Source organism: Mirounga leonina, unplaced genomic scaffold, assembly GCF_011800145.1.
Source record: "Mirounga leonina isolate KUSES-001 unplaced genomic scaffold, KU_Mleo_1.0 Mir_376, whole genome shotgun sequence".
NCBI lineage: Eukaryota > Metazoa > Chordata > Mammalia > Carnivora > Phocidae > Mirounga > Mirounga leonina.
The window spans coordinates 1,872,197-1,889,886 of record NW_023270718.1 but is presented as its reverse complement, the minus strand read 5'-3'; the positions used below and the strand labels follow the sequence as shown (position 1 = coordinate 1,889,886).

General features: G+C 59.4%; 2 protein-coding genes across 5 annotated transcripts in view; both read right to left on the bottom strand.

The window, feature by feature from the left end:
• RELB (RELB proto-oncogene, NF-kB subunit) overlaps positions 1–7,697 on the bottom strand; it is a 28,976-nt gene extending 21,279 nt beyond the window's left edge. The window contains exons 1-4 of one of the 2 annotated variants that reach the window (XM_034986733.1): positions 7,457–7,697; positions 6,435–6,482; positions 2,691–2,699; positions 836–1,182 (exon numbers count right to left, since the gene is read on the bottom strand). In XM_034986733.1, the coding sequence (XP_034842624.1) occupies positions 836–1,182; positions 2,691–2,699; positions 6,435–6,482; positions 7,457–7,511 (459 nt within the window). In that variant the 5' untranslated portion in view covers positions 7,512–7,697. The remainder of the gene's footprint in view (positions 1–835; positions 1,183–2,690; positions 2,700–6,434; positions 6,483–7,456) is intronic. The other variant, XM_034986734.1, reaches the window with a different exon arrangement.
• A 4,078-nt stretch (positions 7,698–11,775) lies between these two features.
• The window catches only part of CLPTM1 (CLPTM1 regulator of GABA type A receptor forward trafficking), a 29,217-nt gene continuing 23,302 nt past the window's right edge, over positions 11,776–17,690 (bottom strand). For all 3 annotated transcript variants that reach the window (XM_034986730.1, XM_034986729.1, XM_034986731.1), the window contains exons 8-14: positions 17,208–17,452; positions 16,402–16,495; positions 14,285–14,475; positions 13,917–14,012; positions 13,486–13,621; positions 12,727–12,894; positions 11,776–12,561 (exon numbers count right to left, since the gene is read on the bottom strand). In XM_034986730.1, the coding sequence (XP_034842621.1) occupies positions 12,245–12,561; positions 12,727–12,894; positions 13,486–13,621; positions 13,917–14,012; positions 14,285–14,475; positions 16,402–16,495; positions 17,208–17,452 (1,247 nt within the window). In that variant the 3' untranslated portion in view covers positions 11,776–12,244. The remainder of the gene's footprint in view (positions 12,562–12,726; positions 12,895–13,485; positions 13,622–13,916; positions 14,013–14,284; positions 14,476–16,401; positions 16,496–17,207; positions 17,453–17,690) is intronic.

Sequence of the window (17,690 nt, the reverse complement as noted above, 5' to 3'; positions counted from 1 at the left end):
TCTCTCTCATTCTCGCTCTCTCAAATAAATAAATAAATCTTTAAAAAAATAAAATAAAATAAAATCTTTCTGTGTGAACCATATGTGTTTATATTTATCCGCGCACGCACACACACACACACACACACACAGATGCTTGGCTGCATAGGATTCCAATGTGTAGATAGATGTTCACGGATTATCCCACCAGTGCCCCGCTGATTACCTCTGCAGTTTCCAACTCTTTACACAACAAGGCTGCAGGGGATAATCTGGCACATCCCTCTTTTCCACCCAGAGGCTGGCTTACCTACATCGTCAATTTCCTAGAAGCAGAATGGCCAGGCCTATGAGTCAGGATGGCAATAGTCCTAACACCAGTTCATCTCTCCTGAGCACAGAACATGTTGGAGGCCCTTGGCGGGTGTCCTAAACTCATCCACGCCTCCCGACAACCCCTGGTGGTTAGTTGTTGTTGTTATTATTATTATCCCATTTTGTAGAGAAGGAAACTGAGGCACAGAGGGACTGAATCACCAGCCCAAGGCTGCACAGCTAGTAAATGGCAGAATAGGGATTCAAACAGGGCCACTCCAATTACTAGGGCCTCCCTTGTGGGCCAGGAGGCTAGCTACCTTGCCTTTCCCGGCAATGATGATTTTGATCGATACTGCCAAGTGCCCGGAAGGAGGCCTTTCCTGGAATGTCCTTTGGAATCCGGGGCCAGGTGAGAGGGGTATTATCCGCTCCAACAATAGCAACGGCAATAATAATAACCGCCATGAACTACACGAGGACTACCAGCGCGCGAATCTCGGGGGCGGGGAGGCGCGAGACCCCCGGGCCCGGGCCTCACCTCGATGGCGGGCAGCGTCTTGCTGGCCTCGGTGCTGCTCTCGCCGAGGATGCTGCCGGCCGAGCGGCCCTCGCACTCGTAACGGAAGCGCATGCCGCGCTGCTTGGGCTGCTCGGTGATGACCAGGTGCGGCCGCGGCCCGAGGTCCGGGGCCGGGGGCACGAGCCGCCCCAGGGGGCAGCCCCAGGGCGGCGGCGTGGCCGGGGGCGGGGGCGCCGCGGGGCCCAGGGTGACGGTGCTCAGGGAGGCCGCCCCGCGAGGCACCAGGCGCGGCAGCCCCTCGCCCGGGCCCGGCTGCGCCCCCTCCAGGCCGAAGCCGTTCTCCTTGATGTACTCGTCGATGATCTCTGCGGGAGAAGCAAAAAACAGGGGGTGACGCTGATGACAGAAGCAAAGGCCTGATGACCCCCCGCCCGAGACCTGTGCCGCCCCGCCTTTCCCCCATCCATTCATTTCTTCAAGACATCTTCCTTGTGGGCCGAGTGCGGGCGCGGGGGGGGGGTGCTCGGCTCCCAACCCCAAAAAAGCCTCTACCCTCCTTGCAAACAGTTCCCGGGTTCTTGAGGCCAGAAACGGGGGTCGGCCTGGGTTCTCCTTCTCCTGCAGCCTCGTGTCCACTCCCCTCCCTAACAGCACCTGAATTCATGTCTCCATCCCCTCTCACCTGGATAAAGGTAGGCCCAGGTAGCAGGTGTCCCTGCCTCCTCTTTGCCCCCGTTTATTAATAACAAGAATAATAGCTGCTCTGCCCCAGCAGTTCCCACCTCAGAAAGCAGCACCACCATCCACCAAGTGCCCAAGCTGGAAGCCTGCCCATCTCATGATCCCACATCTGTTCCCCATCCTTGAACTTCTTGCGCCTCTTACCTCGAATATATGTTTACACTCCCACCGCTTCTCCCCACACCCCTGGCTCCATCCTGGTCCACACTCACTGTCTCCCCTCTGAACCACTGCTCCTGTTCCCCATCTGGCCTCCTCCAAGTCTGTCCCTCACACATAGCCAGAGGTAGCTTATGTCAGACCCTAACCTCGCTCTGCTCAGAGACCTCCCATAGCTCCCATCTCCCTTAAGAGTCAAAGTCAACATCCTCCCCATACAACACCTTCCCCAAACTCTATTCATCTCAGAAAAACAAACAAACAAACAAACAAAAACCCACACCCCTGACCCCTGCCACAGGGCCTGGTGTGGGCCATGGCCCCCTGCTGTCCCGGGCCTTCGGCCTCCTCCCACCCCCTCCCCCCCATCTTGCCCCACTCCAGTCTCTTTTCTGTTGCTTGCTCCCAGCAAGCCTGGCCCTCTTTGGGGTTTTGTGCAACTCCCCATCTGCCTATTCCATGCTTCCCCCCATTCAACCCATGCTGGTTCCGTGTCCTTCTGGTCTCAGCTCAAATGCCACCTCTTCTGAAAGGCCCATCTAGTGTGTGTCTTCCCAGGCCATCTGCTCTTCTTCCTGTTATTTTCTTCACAGCCCTTAGCCCAATCTGACATGATCTTGTTCATTTATTCCTTTTCCTACTGTCTCCCCCATCAGAGTGTCAGCTCCAGGAGGGTGGGGACCTTGTTTGGTTCGTGGCTGAATCCCCGGTGCCTAGAACAGTGCCTGGCACATGGTGGGTGCTTGATACAGTTCACTGAAAGAATTAACTGATGCTCACAGTAATAGCAACACTAAAGGCAGCTGACGTGGGCAGTCTTTTCTAAGTATCACGTACCGCTGGTACTTTGGGAACAGGAACATTAAAATCCCCCAACAGTCCTACCCAACACCAAAGAAGGCCCAGATCCCGCACTGTGAGCACTTGGATGTCTCGCCAACCCCCCACCCCAGATCTGCCCTGTGATACTTACCCAATTCATCTGTGGAAGGAAGAGAAAGAGAAAGAGAAAGGTGAGGTCCAGAAAGTGGTCAAGACTTTCATCTTTTAAGACAGATTCCCCAACCCCATCCCCACCTGGAACCCTCCCCCTTTCTCCCTTCCTCCATCCTGGGAAACTGGGCTCTGGCTCCCTGGGGTGCCAAACCCCAGCCCCTATCTCACTTTCTTGGGCTACCCTCCCTTCAGCTCCCAATATTGGGGCCCCAGGGTCAGGGTACCCTCAAGTGCCTTCTAAAAAACATTGAGGCCAGGAATTATAAAGCATCGTTGAGGATCCAAGGAAGCCAAGGGTCTTATGACCAGGAAAAAATTAAACATCCAAGATTCTAAATGAGATGTGGGGGTGTTCCCTCCCTAAAACCCACCATAGAAGCCCACTGGGGTCACTGGCTAGTATCTGAAGATCCAAGGAGGCTGATCCTTCACCTCCAGGCAACCACCCACTCTGCATCCCGGCCCAGTCCCTCCGCAGTGCCCACCCACCATCCCAGATTTGCTCCCAGAGGGGACAGTAACAGCAATGCTGGGAAAGTCCCTCATCACCTCCTCAGGAAAGCTCAGTCCTGAAAGGGGCCATGGAAAAATCGAAACAAACCTCCCGTCATTCCATAGACAGGACGAGGGGGAGGCCAGAGCGAGCAGGCAAGCCTGGGGTCACACAGCTAGGCAGGGCCAGCCAGGGCCAGATGTCCCTCCCAGGGTTGCCTGCCCCAGCCGCTGGCCACAGATGGATCAACGCCAGCCTGCCCCGCTCCCAGACCTGTCCTCCTCCTCCACTCTCAGGGAGTGGCTCCTGGCAGCCAGACCTTTGCTCCTCGGAAAGCTCCCCTTATCTCATGGGATCTCTGAATTCAGCAGGGTAAGGGAAGATACCCCACTTGGTAGCTGGGGACACTGGGGCTGGGACAGAAGAAGGGACAGGCTGTAGGTCCCTGGCAGGGCCAACCTCCAGTCACTTCAACTTGGAAAAACCCTCTTAGGCATCTGTGCTGGATGACCTGGGGACCTGAAGAGGAGTTAGACTTTGAGCTCTTGAGGAGCTCCCAGGCTGTAGGGGGAAACCGAGGCCCAGGCAGCAGTGGCTTGAGCTTTGGACTGCCTCAATTCAAATCCTGGCTCTGCAACTTGATAACTGGAGGACCCTGAGACCCTCACTTCACTCCTTTGTGCCTTGGTTTCTCCAGCTGTAAAATGGACACAGTAATAACGCCTCATTGGGCTGCTGTGAAAATTAAATGAGCTAATACGTGGGAAGCACTCAGAACTGCCACAGTAGTGGGTGTTGCGTAAATGCTGGCTGCCAGTGGATAAAGTGTTGGGAGACATAATTTTATGGACTTGGGTAACCAACCCGCTTTCCCTCTCTAGAATTCAGGCCCCCTGTCTACAAAATGAAGAGGGTGGCAGACCTGCTTTCAAAGCATGGAGTGTAGAGTCACACAGATGCTGGTTGGAATCCTACCTGTCACTCACTGACTGTGTAGCCTCGGGCAAGTCTCTCCACCTCTCTGAGTCTCTATAAAATCAGGCCTGAGCTCCCATCTCAAGGTGTGAACATGAGGATTCGGAATCACACAGGTAAATTGCTTAGCACCGTGTCTGCCCGCCCTGGCCCCTCCATAAAGCTTAGCTAATAGCCTTATTATCTAAAAATCCCCTTTCGGGGGCGCCTGGGTGGCTCAGTTGGGTGAGCATGGGACTCTTGATACCCGCTCAGGTCATGATCCCCAGGGGCCTGGGATCCAGACTGCATCAGGCTCACTGCTCTGTGAACAGTCTGCTAGAGGATTCTCTCTCCCTCTCCCTCTGCCCCTCCCTCTGCTCGCTCGCTCACTCTCTCAAATAAATAAATAAATCTTTGGGGGGAAAAAATCCTCTTTCAGCCAGTAAACATTGGGAATTTCTCCTTATTTAGGGCTCAACTCAAATAACACTCCATCCCACCCCAACCTCCCACACAGACGTGCCACCATCCAGGGAAACCAGGACAGGCCATGCGTGAGCAGAAAACCAGTTATGTCTTTCCTGCCTCAGGGCCTTAGCACAGCCTGTTCTCTGCCAGACTCTTCTTTCTCTAGTTCTTTGCATGGCCTCCTCCTTCAGGTCCCTGCTCAAATGTCACCTACTAGATAGGTCTTCCCTGACCACTTTATCTAAGATAGCCCCCTGGCCCCTAAGATAGCTCCAGTCACTCACCATTACATACCTTTGTTTTATCATTTTCGTGGCACTGGTTAGAATTTGGTATGACTTTGTGTTAAGGGACTCTTATCTGTCTCCTCCTGTAGACTGTGAGCACCTCAGAGTAGGGGACATGTTTGCCCCATATCCAGTACGTGTCTAGCCTGTCAGAATGAGGGAGATTTTTCCCTCCCACTCTGTCATAGCATTTAGTTCTCCCATCCTAACCCTGCTGTTAGATTTCACTGACCCCAAGACTTCTTCAGAGCCTTTATCACATTTGATAATCCCACATTTAATTTATTGCCTACGTGCCTGCCGCCACATCCAGGTAGGGAAGCCAGGAGGGCAGGGTCAGGGCTGTCTCGGTCACCGCCGAGTCCCCAGCGCTGCCCAGCACAGGATGAGGTACAGAACAGGCACTCAATAAATATTTATTGAAGAGATGACATCACACATTATTCTCAATTGAAACCAGAGATCTTGGGCCAGAAAAAACTTCAGCCTTGTTCCTGCCCAGAACCAGTGTGTGGGCAGTACCTGTCCCCAGTGCCATGCCCCACCTTTCCCTATTGTCCCCACTCTCAGACCTGTTAGAGAACTGGCAGAGCCTCCTCCACAGCTGGGCCAGCACTGCTGGGGTCCATCCCAAGATTCTACCTCCGGACCGAGACCCAGCCCCAGCCCACTAGGGGCCGAGTCTTCATGGTAGCAGGACTCAGTCCCTGCCCTCCAAATCCCAGCAGATTTATAAGAGAGAGGATGTTGTCATTTAGCCATGATTCTGCATTTTCTTGGGCAGCACTGAACTTTGGACAGCACTGGCTCAGGGACCTTCCCGACTAGTGGTTCTCAGCATCTTTTGGGAACTTGCTAGAAACGCAAACTCTCAGGGCCGATCCTAGGCCTACTGAAGCAGAAACTCTAGAGGTAGGGTCCAACAATCTGTTTTAACAAGCTCCCTGGGTGACTCTGATGCACACAAAAGTTTAAGAACCATGTTATGGGCGGTCTGATAATAATAATAGTAATAATAATAATAAAACGAGCTAGCAACAGTTAACACTTACTGAGACTTTACTGTGTGCCAGACACCGCTTTGAAAGTCTGCCTGTATCAGCTCATTGAATCCTCTCAATCCCCCGGCAAAGGAAGGCACTGATATTATGTCCATCTTACAGATGAGGAAAACTGAGGCCCAGAGAGAAGTGATTTGCAGGCATTCACAGAGCGAGGAGGGCACCAGCATGTCATTATTACCCTCTGCACTACCATGGCAAATCTCTAAAGAGGACTCCTCTTAGAGGGTGAATAGGTGGTTAGTTTTACCTGTCCAGCTCCTAACCACCCGGGAGGTAGGGGCACCTGCGACCCCCATCTCAACGGGCGGGGACGAACACAGGCGGTCAGAGGAAAGCTGAGGTGGACCCGGGCGAAACCCCAGACACAGGCGTGCCCAAAGCCGCCTCCACAGGATTCCCCCCTCCCCCGTCCTGAGCGCGCGGGTGGGCCGGAACTGTGGAGGGCTGCTCACCCGTGGTCCTGGAAACGGCGAGCGAGAGCGAGGAGAGGTCCGCGGACCCTGCAGGGAGGGAGGCATGTCTCAGGAGGTGATGGGGATGCAGCGGGAGGACCGCAGTCTCCCAGGCTCCACCCCGTTCCTCTCCTGGCCCCGCCCCTTCGGATCAGGCCCCCTCACCCTTAACGCCCGCAGGGTCTGGCCTTGCTTCCTTCTCTAACTTATGGACCGGATCCCTAGTTTCTGTCATTCTCCCCACCCTGCACCACACTCAGGCCGCCGGCGCCTTCTCTTCCTTAAGGTCGGGTCTGGAGGAGCCCTTCTCAACCTCAGTTAGGAAAGCCCCCACCCCGTCCTTTCTCTCAGAGTCAGCCCTACCCCTTCACTTTTTCAGTGTCACCCCGTCCCCTTCTCCCTCTCAGACCCTGCCACTTCTCTCCTGAAGCAAGCCCCACCCCCCCTTTCTTCTCCGAGTCAGGCCCCGCCCTTCTTTTTTTCGGAACAGGCCCTCCCCCTTTTCCCTGCCAGAGTCAGGCCCCTCCCCCTTACTCCGAGTGGGACCTTGCTTCCTTCTTAGTTAGGCTCCGCCCCCTTCTCGCTCTCAGAGTCAGGCCCCGCCCCTTCGGTGAGCCAGAACGCTCCTTTTCGTCCACTCTGAGTCTGGCCCCTCCCTCGCCTCGCCCTCTCCGAGCCTGGCCAAGCCCCCACTCCTCAGGAGCGGCTCCCGCCCCGCCTTCTCTGAGTCAGGCCCCGCCCCTCGCTCTCGGAGTCGGGCCCCGCCCCCTCCTTTGCCTCAGGGTCAGGCCCCGCCCCCTTCTCACTCTGTAGTGGGACGCCTCCCTCTTACCTTGGGCTGGACCCCGTCACTATCTTCTGCCTCCTTCCTTCCCTCTAATACAGTGTCCCTGGAACCCTCAGCCTCGCCCCCCAAAGCCCCTAGACTCCTGTAGGAACCCCCAGACTACTCCGGGGCCCCCAGAACCCCCGCATCTCCAGTCCCGCCCCAGACTCCTCTCCTGAACCCGGGTCCCGCTTACCCAAGGCCCCCAGCTCCGGCGCAGCGGACGGTCTGGCGACGCGGCGACTCGGCATGGCCCGACCAGTGGGGACCGACGGCCGGGAGGCCGGCCCAGATCAAAACACACACGCGGGCAGGCCGGGCGACCAGGAGGCACGGTCCGGAGGACGATTGCGGGTCGGACGAGCGGCGCAGGGGCTGGGGCCGCAGGCCGGGCTGGACGCGCGGCGCCCGGGGCTGCGGGGGGCGCCGGGCCGGGCCGGGCGGGCGGCGGGCGGGGGCGGGGCGGCGGAATTCCCCGGCGCCGCCGGCCTGCGCGCCCATTGGCCCGCACCCCATCGTGACGTCACGCGAGGGGAACGGGAAAACCCCCACGCGTCACGTGGTCGCGGGGGCGGGGCCGGCCGGGAAGAGGAGGCCGGGCGCACGGGAGGGGCTGGACCAGCGCCGCTGCCCTTTGCTCTGGCGGAGACAGCTGAGGCTTGCTTAGGGCCACTCACGTCCCACCCATGGGGCAAGTCGGGAAACTGAGGCCCGTCCCCCAGGTCTGCCAGCGGGAGCTGACCCTGCTGTTTCTCTGGCTGTAAGGGAAGCTTCGGGAGCAGGAAGTTGCCAGGGCTCCAGCTGCCATGGGTAGTAACGATCTTTAGGAAAACCACACTCTCTCTATGCCTCGGTTTCTTCAACTGTAAATTGGGGTTGAAGATACTTAAACGTTTATGGCTAGAATGCCAGTTTTAGGATTTGTCTGTTTTGTTCCTTGCTCTAACCCTAGTGCCTAGAATAGCCCTTGGAACACAGTTAAGTGTCCAATAAATGTTTACAGAGTGGATGGATGTTTTATCCCTCTCCCACTGCCCCTTCAAGTTTCCTAATAGCCCAGAACACTTTCAGCTCAAGGGCTCGGTAACTCAGTGTGGGAACATCAACCGGGGAGCTCCCAGTGTGCATACTGAGCTGTGTGCCCAACCCCTGAGCAAAGGGCTTACCTGCAGGCCTCACAGACGCCTCCCGGCTTGCACCAGCATCTGAGGCAAGTGATCAAATCAGGATTATTGCAGAGAGGAGGAGACTGAAGCTCCAAGAAGGGCAGCCCTTTGGTTAGGTCACATTCCTCTGCCTTCCCTGTCCCTGAAAATGACTAGTTGACCATCAGATCCTAACTGGGATGTCCGGCACCCTCAGACCGTAGAGCCAAGGTTTGGCATCCTGTGTCTGCTTCTGTAAAATTTCCACGTGTGACCCACACAGCCTCATTGATTCATTCGACATTCACTTACTGAGCACCGGGTCAGGGCAGTCACCAAACCGGGCTGGCTACCTGCTCGTGGGAAGCAGAATCGTGCATAGCAGCAGTCTCAAAGTGTGGCCCTCAGCCCTTCAGGTGATGCAGAGAGCTCAAGCCCAAGCTAGAGACCTACTGCTGTAGAGCAAAATATCAAGCAAACTTTTTCCACAAAATCTGGGTTTTGTGTAATTTTCATGTCAAAGCAAGTATTTTGCTTGAGATTTTTTTTCAACCACTTAAACATGTAAAAATCACACAAATACTAGGAAAAGCTGGGTTTGGCCTGCAGGCTCTAGTCTTGTGTTCAACAAGAGCATTGCAAGAGAGGTTATGATGTGAGGGTCCAGAATCAGGCTGTCTGGGTTCAAATCGTAGGTCTCCCACTTACCAGCCATGTGACCTCAGGCAACTGACTCTCTCTGAGCCTCAGTTTCCCTGTCTGTAAAATGGGTCTTATAATAGGATGGTTGTGAGGATTAACTAAGATACTAAAAATAGTGGACACTTGCATATGGCTCTTACATGTGCTGGGCACTGTTCCAAAAGCCGGGAACACAGCAAGGAACCCAACAAAAGCCCCTGCCATCACATGGAACTGAAATCCAAGGTGGGGGTGACGGATGGAAAAGTAGAGAAGCAAATATATATGTATGTCCGGTGGTGATGGCGACATTACAGAATAAAGCAGGATATATGGATTGGGTTTGGAGGGTACGGTTTGCGGGAGGACGTTCAGGGAAGGTCGATGACATTGAGCAGAGTTGAAATGATGAAGGGTCTATGTGGCTATCCAGGGAAGTGTGTGAGGCACAGGGAACAGCGAGTGCAAAGACCCTGAGGTGGGAACACACATGGCATGTTCAAGGAACAACAAGGAGGCTGAGAAGTGGTGGACATGAGGATTGAATGACAGCCTGTAAGGTGATGCAGATATTGAATAACATTACATTTGACAGACGAAGCAAACCACAAACATCCCTTAGACTAGAGTTTGGCTCATGATAAGGAACATCGAATTGCGGCTCCTACGATAGGACCCGGAGCCCACTTGATGCCCCCCCTGCCCCTTGCAAACATCGGGCCTCACCACTGTTTATTGAGTGAGTAACTGGAGGGACAGGTCAGAAATCCTCAGCACTCGGGGCTTCTGCTGGGCTTTGAGCCCCATGAGGGCAGGCCTGGGCTGTCTTGTTCCCTGCTGTGTAAACAGACACCACCCCCCCCCCCGCCTCCGGCCCCAGCTCAGGGCAATGTGCAGGGGAGGGGCTCAGGAAAAGTCTGTGGAGTGACTGCATATCAGTTTCTCTACTAGTGTGTTAATGCAGGCCCTATCAAGGTCCACACTTCTGGACGTGCGCATGTCTGTGCAAGTCAGGAGTGTACAAACGTGCTGAGCAAACATTCCCGGGGGACAGAGCAGTGACCAAGACAGCCCTGGCTCGTTCCAGTGGAGAATAACCTGTCTCCAGACAGTGTTGACCCACAACGAACAGGCTGGGGTGTGAGAACCCAGGGAGCTGGGGGGGAGGGGGGGGAAGCAGAGCAGGTGGTCAGGGAGGGCTTCCTGGAGGAAGAGGCATTGGAACCACAATATGGAGGATGCATAGGATAAGGTAAAGTTGTGTGCCTTGGGGCATGTCCCAGGTAAGGGGAGAGCAGGGTCTAGAGCCAGAAGGTAAGAGATCATGGCAAGTTAAAACAAGGGAGATGCATCAGGCTGTAAGGGTTAAATCCCATCCCCTCAAGGTCTCGTGCGTTAGGGACCTGGCCTCTTCTCCCAAGGGTACTGGCAACCATGGTAGGTTCTGAGCAGAGGACCCATAGGGTCAGGTTTGTGCTTTAGAAAACCCTCTGGCTGCTGAGCAAATGGGAGGGGCAGGACTGGGACAGAAGAGGGAACAGCCTGGACCAGGTGGTTTCAGACAAAGTGAAGAGGTGAGGCTCCCGAGTGATGGGGGTGCGGGTTATAGCTGAGGGGCCTCGCCGAAGTCTTGGGCGTGTTCCTGTAGGAGACCAGTGAGTCCAGGTGGCCTGAGAGCTTCCTTGGTTCCCAGAGTCATGGGACAGAAGCCCTGCAGGGGGGCCCGGGCTTTCTCCTGGGGCACTGGCAACTGTGAAATGAGGCGGGGGGGGGGAAGGGGAGGCGGGGCGGAGCAGGTCCGTGGCTGCCTGAGGCAAGGAGGAGCCTGCTGTCCCATGTGTGTACACATGGGGCTCTGCGTGTGCCAACACCTCCTGGGCCCTCCTGGATTCCCTGCCTGGCTCCGCAGGGCAGGGTGGCAGGTGGAGCCTGGTGTGGTCCTCAGCCCTGGGGGCCTCCTCTCCCAAACCAGTAAATCTGGAAATGCGGGGTCCCAAGCCCTCAGAGCACAGGGACACCCAGAGACCTATGTCCTTGTCTATAAAGTGGGTGAACAGTCCCAGCACCCAGGTAGCTGGGAAGACACGTGTGCCACGCACTAAGGTCTTGGCTGGGTCCTGAGGGCGGGCAGCCCCGAGGATGCGGAGGTCACCCCAACAGCTCCAGAGCACCACTCTGCCTAAGGATGCACCCCTGTACCCCTACCGCAACCCCGGGCGGAGAGCTCACAGGCCCAGAGAAGCGAGGTTGCGTGTCCAGCATACGGGGCCTGCTGGACGAGTTAGTCTGACAGGCAGTTATCAGGACAGCGGGTGTCTGGGGGGGTCTGCTCGAGAGCCAGGCCTGTGCTGCTGCCCCCGCCGGCAGCGTGAGGCCAGGAGACAATCAGTGGGCACCGGCAAGGCTCAGCCTCGGCCGGCCAGACGCAGCCTCATGGTGAGAGCACAGGTACCAGAAGGTCCCAGCGAACAGCTTCCCATCTGTGAAATGGGGACAGTTGCTGAAGCCCCTCGGAGGGCTGCTGGGAGGGGGAGAGGCACGAGGAAGGGGCCTGGCCACGAGGGTCCCTGTCTCCTGCTGTGTCCTGCACCCTGCAGGTCTCCCTCGCAGACCCAGGAGAGCCACCCGCAGCCCGGTGAAGCTACCCTCCGGGGTGGCAGAGGAAGGCAGGCACGAGGGGGGATTGCTGAGTTTAAGTTAAACACCCATATGAATTTATTAAATCCAGACTGTGTTAAAGGGCGGCGGTCTGGGAGGAGGGGCGTGGCCGTGGGACAAGGGACAAGATGATGGATGGCCACGGGCATCCCACAGAGGGGCCCTGGCCGCTCTCCCCGCCTGGCCCCCAACCTCGGCAGCGCCACGTCGGCTTTACCATGATTCCCAATGGTGCTGGGCTGGCAGGGCGAAATGGCTAGAAACAGAGGAACATACGGACAGACGGCGCCTCCACAGACAACGTGTCCTGGCCTGCCCCGGCCCCCCGACACACGCTGGGCTCCGGCCCGAGGGGGGCCTCCCGCCGCCCTGGCCCGATCTGTCCAGGGAAAGGGCAACAGGGAGGGGAGGCGAGGGGGCCGGGACAGCGTGAGTGGGGGGGGGGGGGGGGGTGGTGGTGGTCACCAGGAGCCGGAGCGGAAGAGGAAGACCAGGGGCGGCTAATCCCTTTTCTTGTCCTCTGCTGGCTTTGGAGGGGCTTCCTGGGGCTCGGTGGCAGAGCTGACCCCCTGGGTGGGCTTGGCAGGCAGGGGCGTGGAGGCCTCCTCCCTGGCGGCGGCGGCGGCGGCGGCGGCGGCGGCGGCAGTTGTGGTGGGGGCCAGGGCGGGTGGGGGTGGGAGGGCCCCTGCTGCTGTGGGGGCCTCGGCCACAGGGGCAGCTGCCGTCGGGGCCTCGCCACTCATGCCAAACTCATTCACCCGCGTGGGGTCGACACGGTAGATCCACCGTTGGTAGAGGTAGATGAAGAAGACCACATCTGGGGGTGGGGTGAGGGGGGCAGTGTGAGAGGAAGGGGCCTGCCCGGCACCCCAGGACTGAGCCCATAGGCCGACGCTGTGGCACCTCCCTCGGCCCAGGGCCCTGCCTGCGCCCGGCTCTGGGGGCCTCCCGCCAGGCCTCCCGCCCGCCCACTGGACCTCACCGTCCCGCAAGCAGCCAATCCTGTACATGACGGGCATCTTGATGACAAAGGCAAACAGGTCGTCGATGAAGGTGTTGAGCGCCTTGTAGGTAAGCATGCGCCAGGGCAGGTGGGCCACAGACTTAAGCTTGTAGTTGATGAAGAGCTGGGGGGTCATGGTGATGAAGCCTGCAGTGATGATGGAAGGAGCCCCGTGAGCCCAGGAAGGGGTGCCCTGACCCCCGACCTCTCTGACCGCACTTCCGGTCTCTCTCTCCTCCCTGTTCCCCGGCCACCTGGGCCTCCTCGCCGCTCCCACCCCCAGGCGCATCTTACCACAGCTTCCTCACCAGCCCCCTGGGCATCTTTCAGGCCTCGGTTTACACACCATCTCCTGAGAGAGGTCTCCCCAACCCCCTCAACTTCAGCCCCTCGTGGCACTTGCCATGTGCTGTGACTCGCCTGTCTGCTGGTCTACTCTGAAGGGGCCCTGAGGGACAAGGACTGAAACGTACCGTGCACGGCCTCCTGGAAGTCCTCCCTAACCCCCAGCCTAGACCGGGCACCCCTCCAAGGCTCCTCACGTGCCACCCCTGCCCACCCTGGGTCGTCCCCGTCTGGGGATGAGTCTCTCCCGCACGGGACCATGAGCATTAGGAGGATGGGGCCAGGCTGACTGGACCCGGCTGGTCCCCTGCGTGGCCCAGCACGGGACCCAGGAACGTGTGCTGCTGAGTCTGCCCTAGGCAGGGGTGCCGAGTGTAGCGAGGGCCTGCTCACCGAAGGTCAGCAGGAACCCATAGAGCATGCTGAGCACCCAGGAGTACCAGCCCTTGTGCTCCAGGTACAGGAGACTGTAGACAGCGTAGCAGCCCAGGAGCGGGAACAGGATCCACGACAGGTACCGGAACGCCATCTGTGGGGCACAGGGTGGGGCTGGCACCCCTGCTCCCCACCCTCCCCCACCCACACCTGGGCTGGCAGGCCAGACCAGGGGAATTTCCAGGTGGCCCTGGGAACTCAGGACTTGGACAGGAAGTATACACGGCAGGCACGGAACACTGGCGGGTGTGACAGAGGCCATAAAGAATGGATGGGCCCGTCAGGCGGCAGGCAGATGCTCTGGACCCCCACCCACTGCCCATCTCCTGGTCCAGAGGTGTGTGGGTGCTTGAAGACCCTCCCCGGGGCCCAGTGTGGGGGACACTCACATCATCATACACTTTGGTCGAGGACTCGATGTACGTGGACTTGTCTTTGAAGGTTGGGCGGGGGAAGAGTCCTGCCACCTTGTGCTCCCGGTCCAGCTGCAGACAGAGAGGGAGGCCGTGGTCAGCTGCCACCCTGGCTCCCACCCCCCACCCCCGCCAGTTCCAGCCCCTGCCCTTCCTCACTGTTCCCAGTTCCCCTGCCCCACGTGTGACCCAAAAAATCCCCTGGTGCAAAAATCCCCTTGGTCCTGGGAGCGCAACAGGCATTGGGAAACCCCCAGGGGCCAGCTCCAGGGTCTGGCTGGGGCAGACAACCCCCATTTCAACCCCCCGGCGGCCCCCAGAAGAGCACAGGGGCCCGGCCTTACCCGGACGTCCATGACCTTGGTGATCTTCCAGAGGTCGATGAGGACCCCGATGAAGACGCTGACCTGGACCACGAAGTTGGTCTCGTTGTCCAGGATATAGAGAAGGACCACGAAAGACTGGAACACGCCGAAGAAGACGGAGCGCACGGACAGGCCCTCCAGAGACTGCCGGCTATTCCAAAACTGGATATCTGCACAAGATTGGGGTGAAGCCGAGGGGCTGTGGAGCGTCCCTCCGAGTCCCTCCCGCAGCTCCCTCAGGCCCCATCCCCCTCAGAACCCCCCGACGAGGTGCTGGGTCTGCCAAGGGGGAGGGGTGCACACCACCCTCCCCTCCCATGAAGAGTCTCTGCTTCACGGACGCCACCCAGAGCAGTCAACAGGGTGGCGGCGGCAGGGATGGGGACGGTGGCCCCTGCCACGTCCTGGTGCTCTCCACACGCTGGGAGTTGAGCCTGCTCAGGGAAGCCACAGAGGCTGCCCTGGCAGAATGTGGATGCAAGCCAGGTCCGCACGACACCAGAACCTGGCTGTCCACCTGGTGCCAGGCTGCCTCCCCTGAGCAGGAGGCTCTGGGCCGTGCACTTCGAGACCAGCTCTTCCAGCCCACCACCCTGAAACCCAGAAGGACCTTAGGCACTCCTGGGGCGCAGACAAGGCCCTGGGCTCTGGTCCCCAACCAGAGCTCCTTCCCGTGCCCCTGCTGGGCCCCCACCCACAGGGCCACGCGGCCCCCGTCTGAGCCCTGGCCTCCCATGGGCCAAAGCAGGTACCAGCGCGGCCTAACACCCGCAGCCACAGGCAGCCGACCCACCACGATGCCGGTCGTACAGAAGAGAAGCCAGGCCCAGGCTCACACACGGCTGGCCCTGCATCGGCGTGCAAAGCTGTCCACCCACTCTGATTCCGATTCCAGAGCTCCAGCACTCGGCAGGCTTGCCCCACCCCCCTATCGGACCATCGGGCCCTGAGGAGACCTGAGGGGGACACTCCTAGAGCCCCCCAGTACTGACTGGGAACAATGGGTCTGGAGACGGAGTTCGGTTGGAGGCGGGTAGATGTGAGTCCCGCCTCAGGCCAGGGAGGCAACAAGCACGGGTTGTAAAGGCGCCCAGGGCCCATGCCCCCCACTGGGTGACCTCGGGTGAGAGACCATCCCCCCCCCCCCCCCCCCCCATCTTTCAGGAGGAAGTGGGACCGCGGGCGACCCAGCTGGAAGTCAGCGCGCCAGGGCGTGGCTGGACATGGTGAGTGCTCCCTGCGGCCCCGCTAACAACTCCCTCCCTCCCGGTGGTCGCCACCACCTACCGTCCAGTTTGGATGTTAGGAACTTCTAGAAGGTAACGCTCAACCGTGGCAGTATTGTCAAAAACGGTAACACCCGTTAGGACTGCTGCCAGCACAAGGTGCGGAGTGGCAGGCCTCCCTAGGAAGGACGCGGTGGCCCACACGGCTTCGAGGAAGAAAGCGGGTGTCGCAGCCCCTGCCTGGGTCCAAATCCTGGTTCTGTCACTTGGCAGCCGCGTGACTGCGGGCAAGTCACCTAACCTCCCTGAGCCTCCACCTCCTCACCTGTGAGCCTGGAGGTAACAACAGGCTCCCTCGTGGGGCTGGGGCCGTGGGGACTCCACAAGCTAACCAATGAGGGCGCTGGCCACCAGCACTGCTGGCCTTTGCAACCTAGGGGCCCTCTGGGGACAGGGCTGTCACCTTCCCACTCAGGTGGGCCCTGTCCACTCAGCCTCGAAGGGTCTCCAACGAGAAGCCTGCTGTGTGGGGCAGCAGGAGCGGCTCTGGGGCTTCCCTCATCGATCCCGGTCGGAGTTCCCCGGCCCCGCCTCCTGGTGGTGCCATCCCGGCCTTCACCAGAGCAGCAGGCCAGCTCCTTCCCCAGCGCCACACCCGCTGGACGGGAGTTTCTGGGCTGGGAGTTTTGGGGCCATTACCCTCCCCAGCTCCTCAGGCCTTTGGAAAGTGGGGCCGAGAGACCCCACATAGAGGGAGAACCTATGGGGAGGGAGGAAGGGGGGGAAGGGGGCAGGCCCTACCCCCCACCACACACCCTCCTATCCCCAGCCCCCCCATGGCCTCCCACTGGCCCCAGGGGCCCACCCTACCGTTCTTGAAGGCCAGGAACTCAAAGACACTGTGGACGATGGACACGATGATGGTGAGTGCCAACAGGTAGGGGTTGGTCTCTAGGAGTGCAACCTGGGGGGGGGGGGCGATGCCTGTGAGCACAGCCGTGCCCTCGCCCAGGGGTGACCACTGCAGCACCTCACTAGCCAGCCCCGCTCTCCTTCCCCTGGACCCCAGAGGCCCCGAGCCCTGGAGCTGCCCCGGGGAAGGAGAGAGCACGCCGGCCAGCGGGAGAGTGGGTGAGGGTGGGCAGAGGGGCACAGAGGACCAGGTGAGTGCTGTGCAGACGGGTGGGGGTCAGGCGGATGGAGAGACAGTGACGGGGCGAGAGGCAGGGACCGAGATAGATGAAGGGACAGTTGCGGTGAGGACTGGAAACTCAGCACCGAAGACAAGCCCAGGGAGGCACAGCCGAGTCTCCAGGTCACAGACGCAGGCCAAGAGAAAGGTGCGAACAGAAGACGTTCAAGGCCGCGGTAAGAGGGAGCAGCAGCTCGGAGTCGGAGCCCAGGGTCAAGGAGACAGGCTGGGGGCGGGGGTGCAGGTCCAGACCAGAAAGGCCTGGCCGAGGCGACAGAAAAGCCGTGACAAGGATGACAAGGAGGCCCCCAGAAGCCTCGGAGACAGGACCCCCAGAGCCAGCCGGGGCCTGCTGTGGGGAGGGGGCCCGAGAGGTTGCGAAACTGGGCAGGGAGCTCGGGCTGGAGGTCCCCAGGTCGCCGGCGGGCCCGCTTCCCCTTCGTGCGGCCCAGGAAGGGGCTGGAAAGCCCCCGTGCCGCCTCACCTTCACCGAGTCCTGCTCCTCGTCTGACTGCTCATACAGCTCGTCACCCAGGAAGTTCCAGGGCGACCTGGTGCTCTGGGCGGCGTACAGCTGCCAGCGCCAGAGCGAGAGCGGGCAGAAGGAGACGCGGAGCGGCAGGCTGGCCAGGCTCTCGTTGATGGGGTAGTAGTCCTTCTGCAGGTTCCAGTAGTCGTTGAAGTAGATGATGGGGTAGTAGTCCCCACTCACGGCGTCGAACTTCACATCTGCGGGCACGTGGGGCAGGGGCACTGCTCAGCCGGGGCCAGAGGCCACCGGCATCCAAGAGGGCGGGGACATCCCTCAGGCCTCCAAGGGCAAAGGTGGCAGATTCAGATGTCCACGGGGACCCCGGGCAGAGACCAGAGCACAGGGGACGCTTCTCGGCTACACCACGGGGAGCTGAAGAGCTGCTTGACCTCCGTGGAGGGGATGGGGTGGAGAGGGCTGGGCAGGCCCCACCTG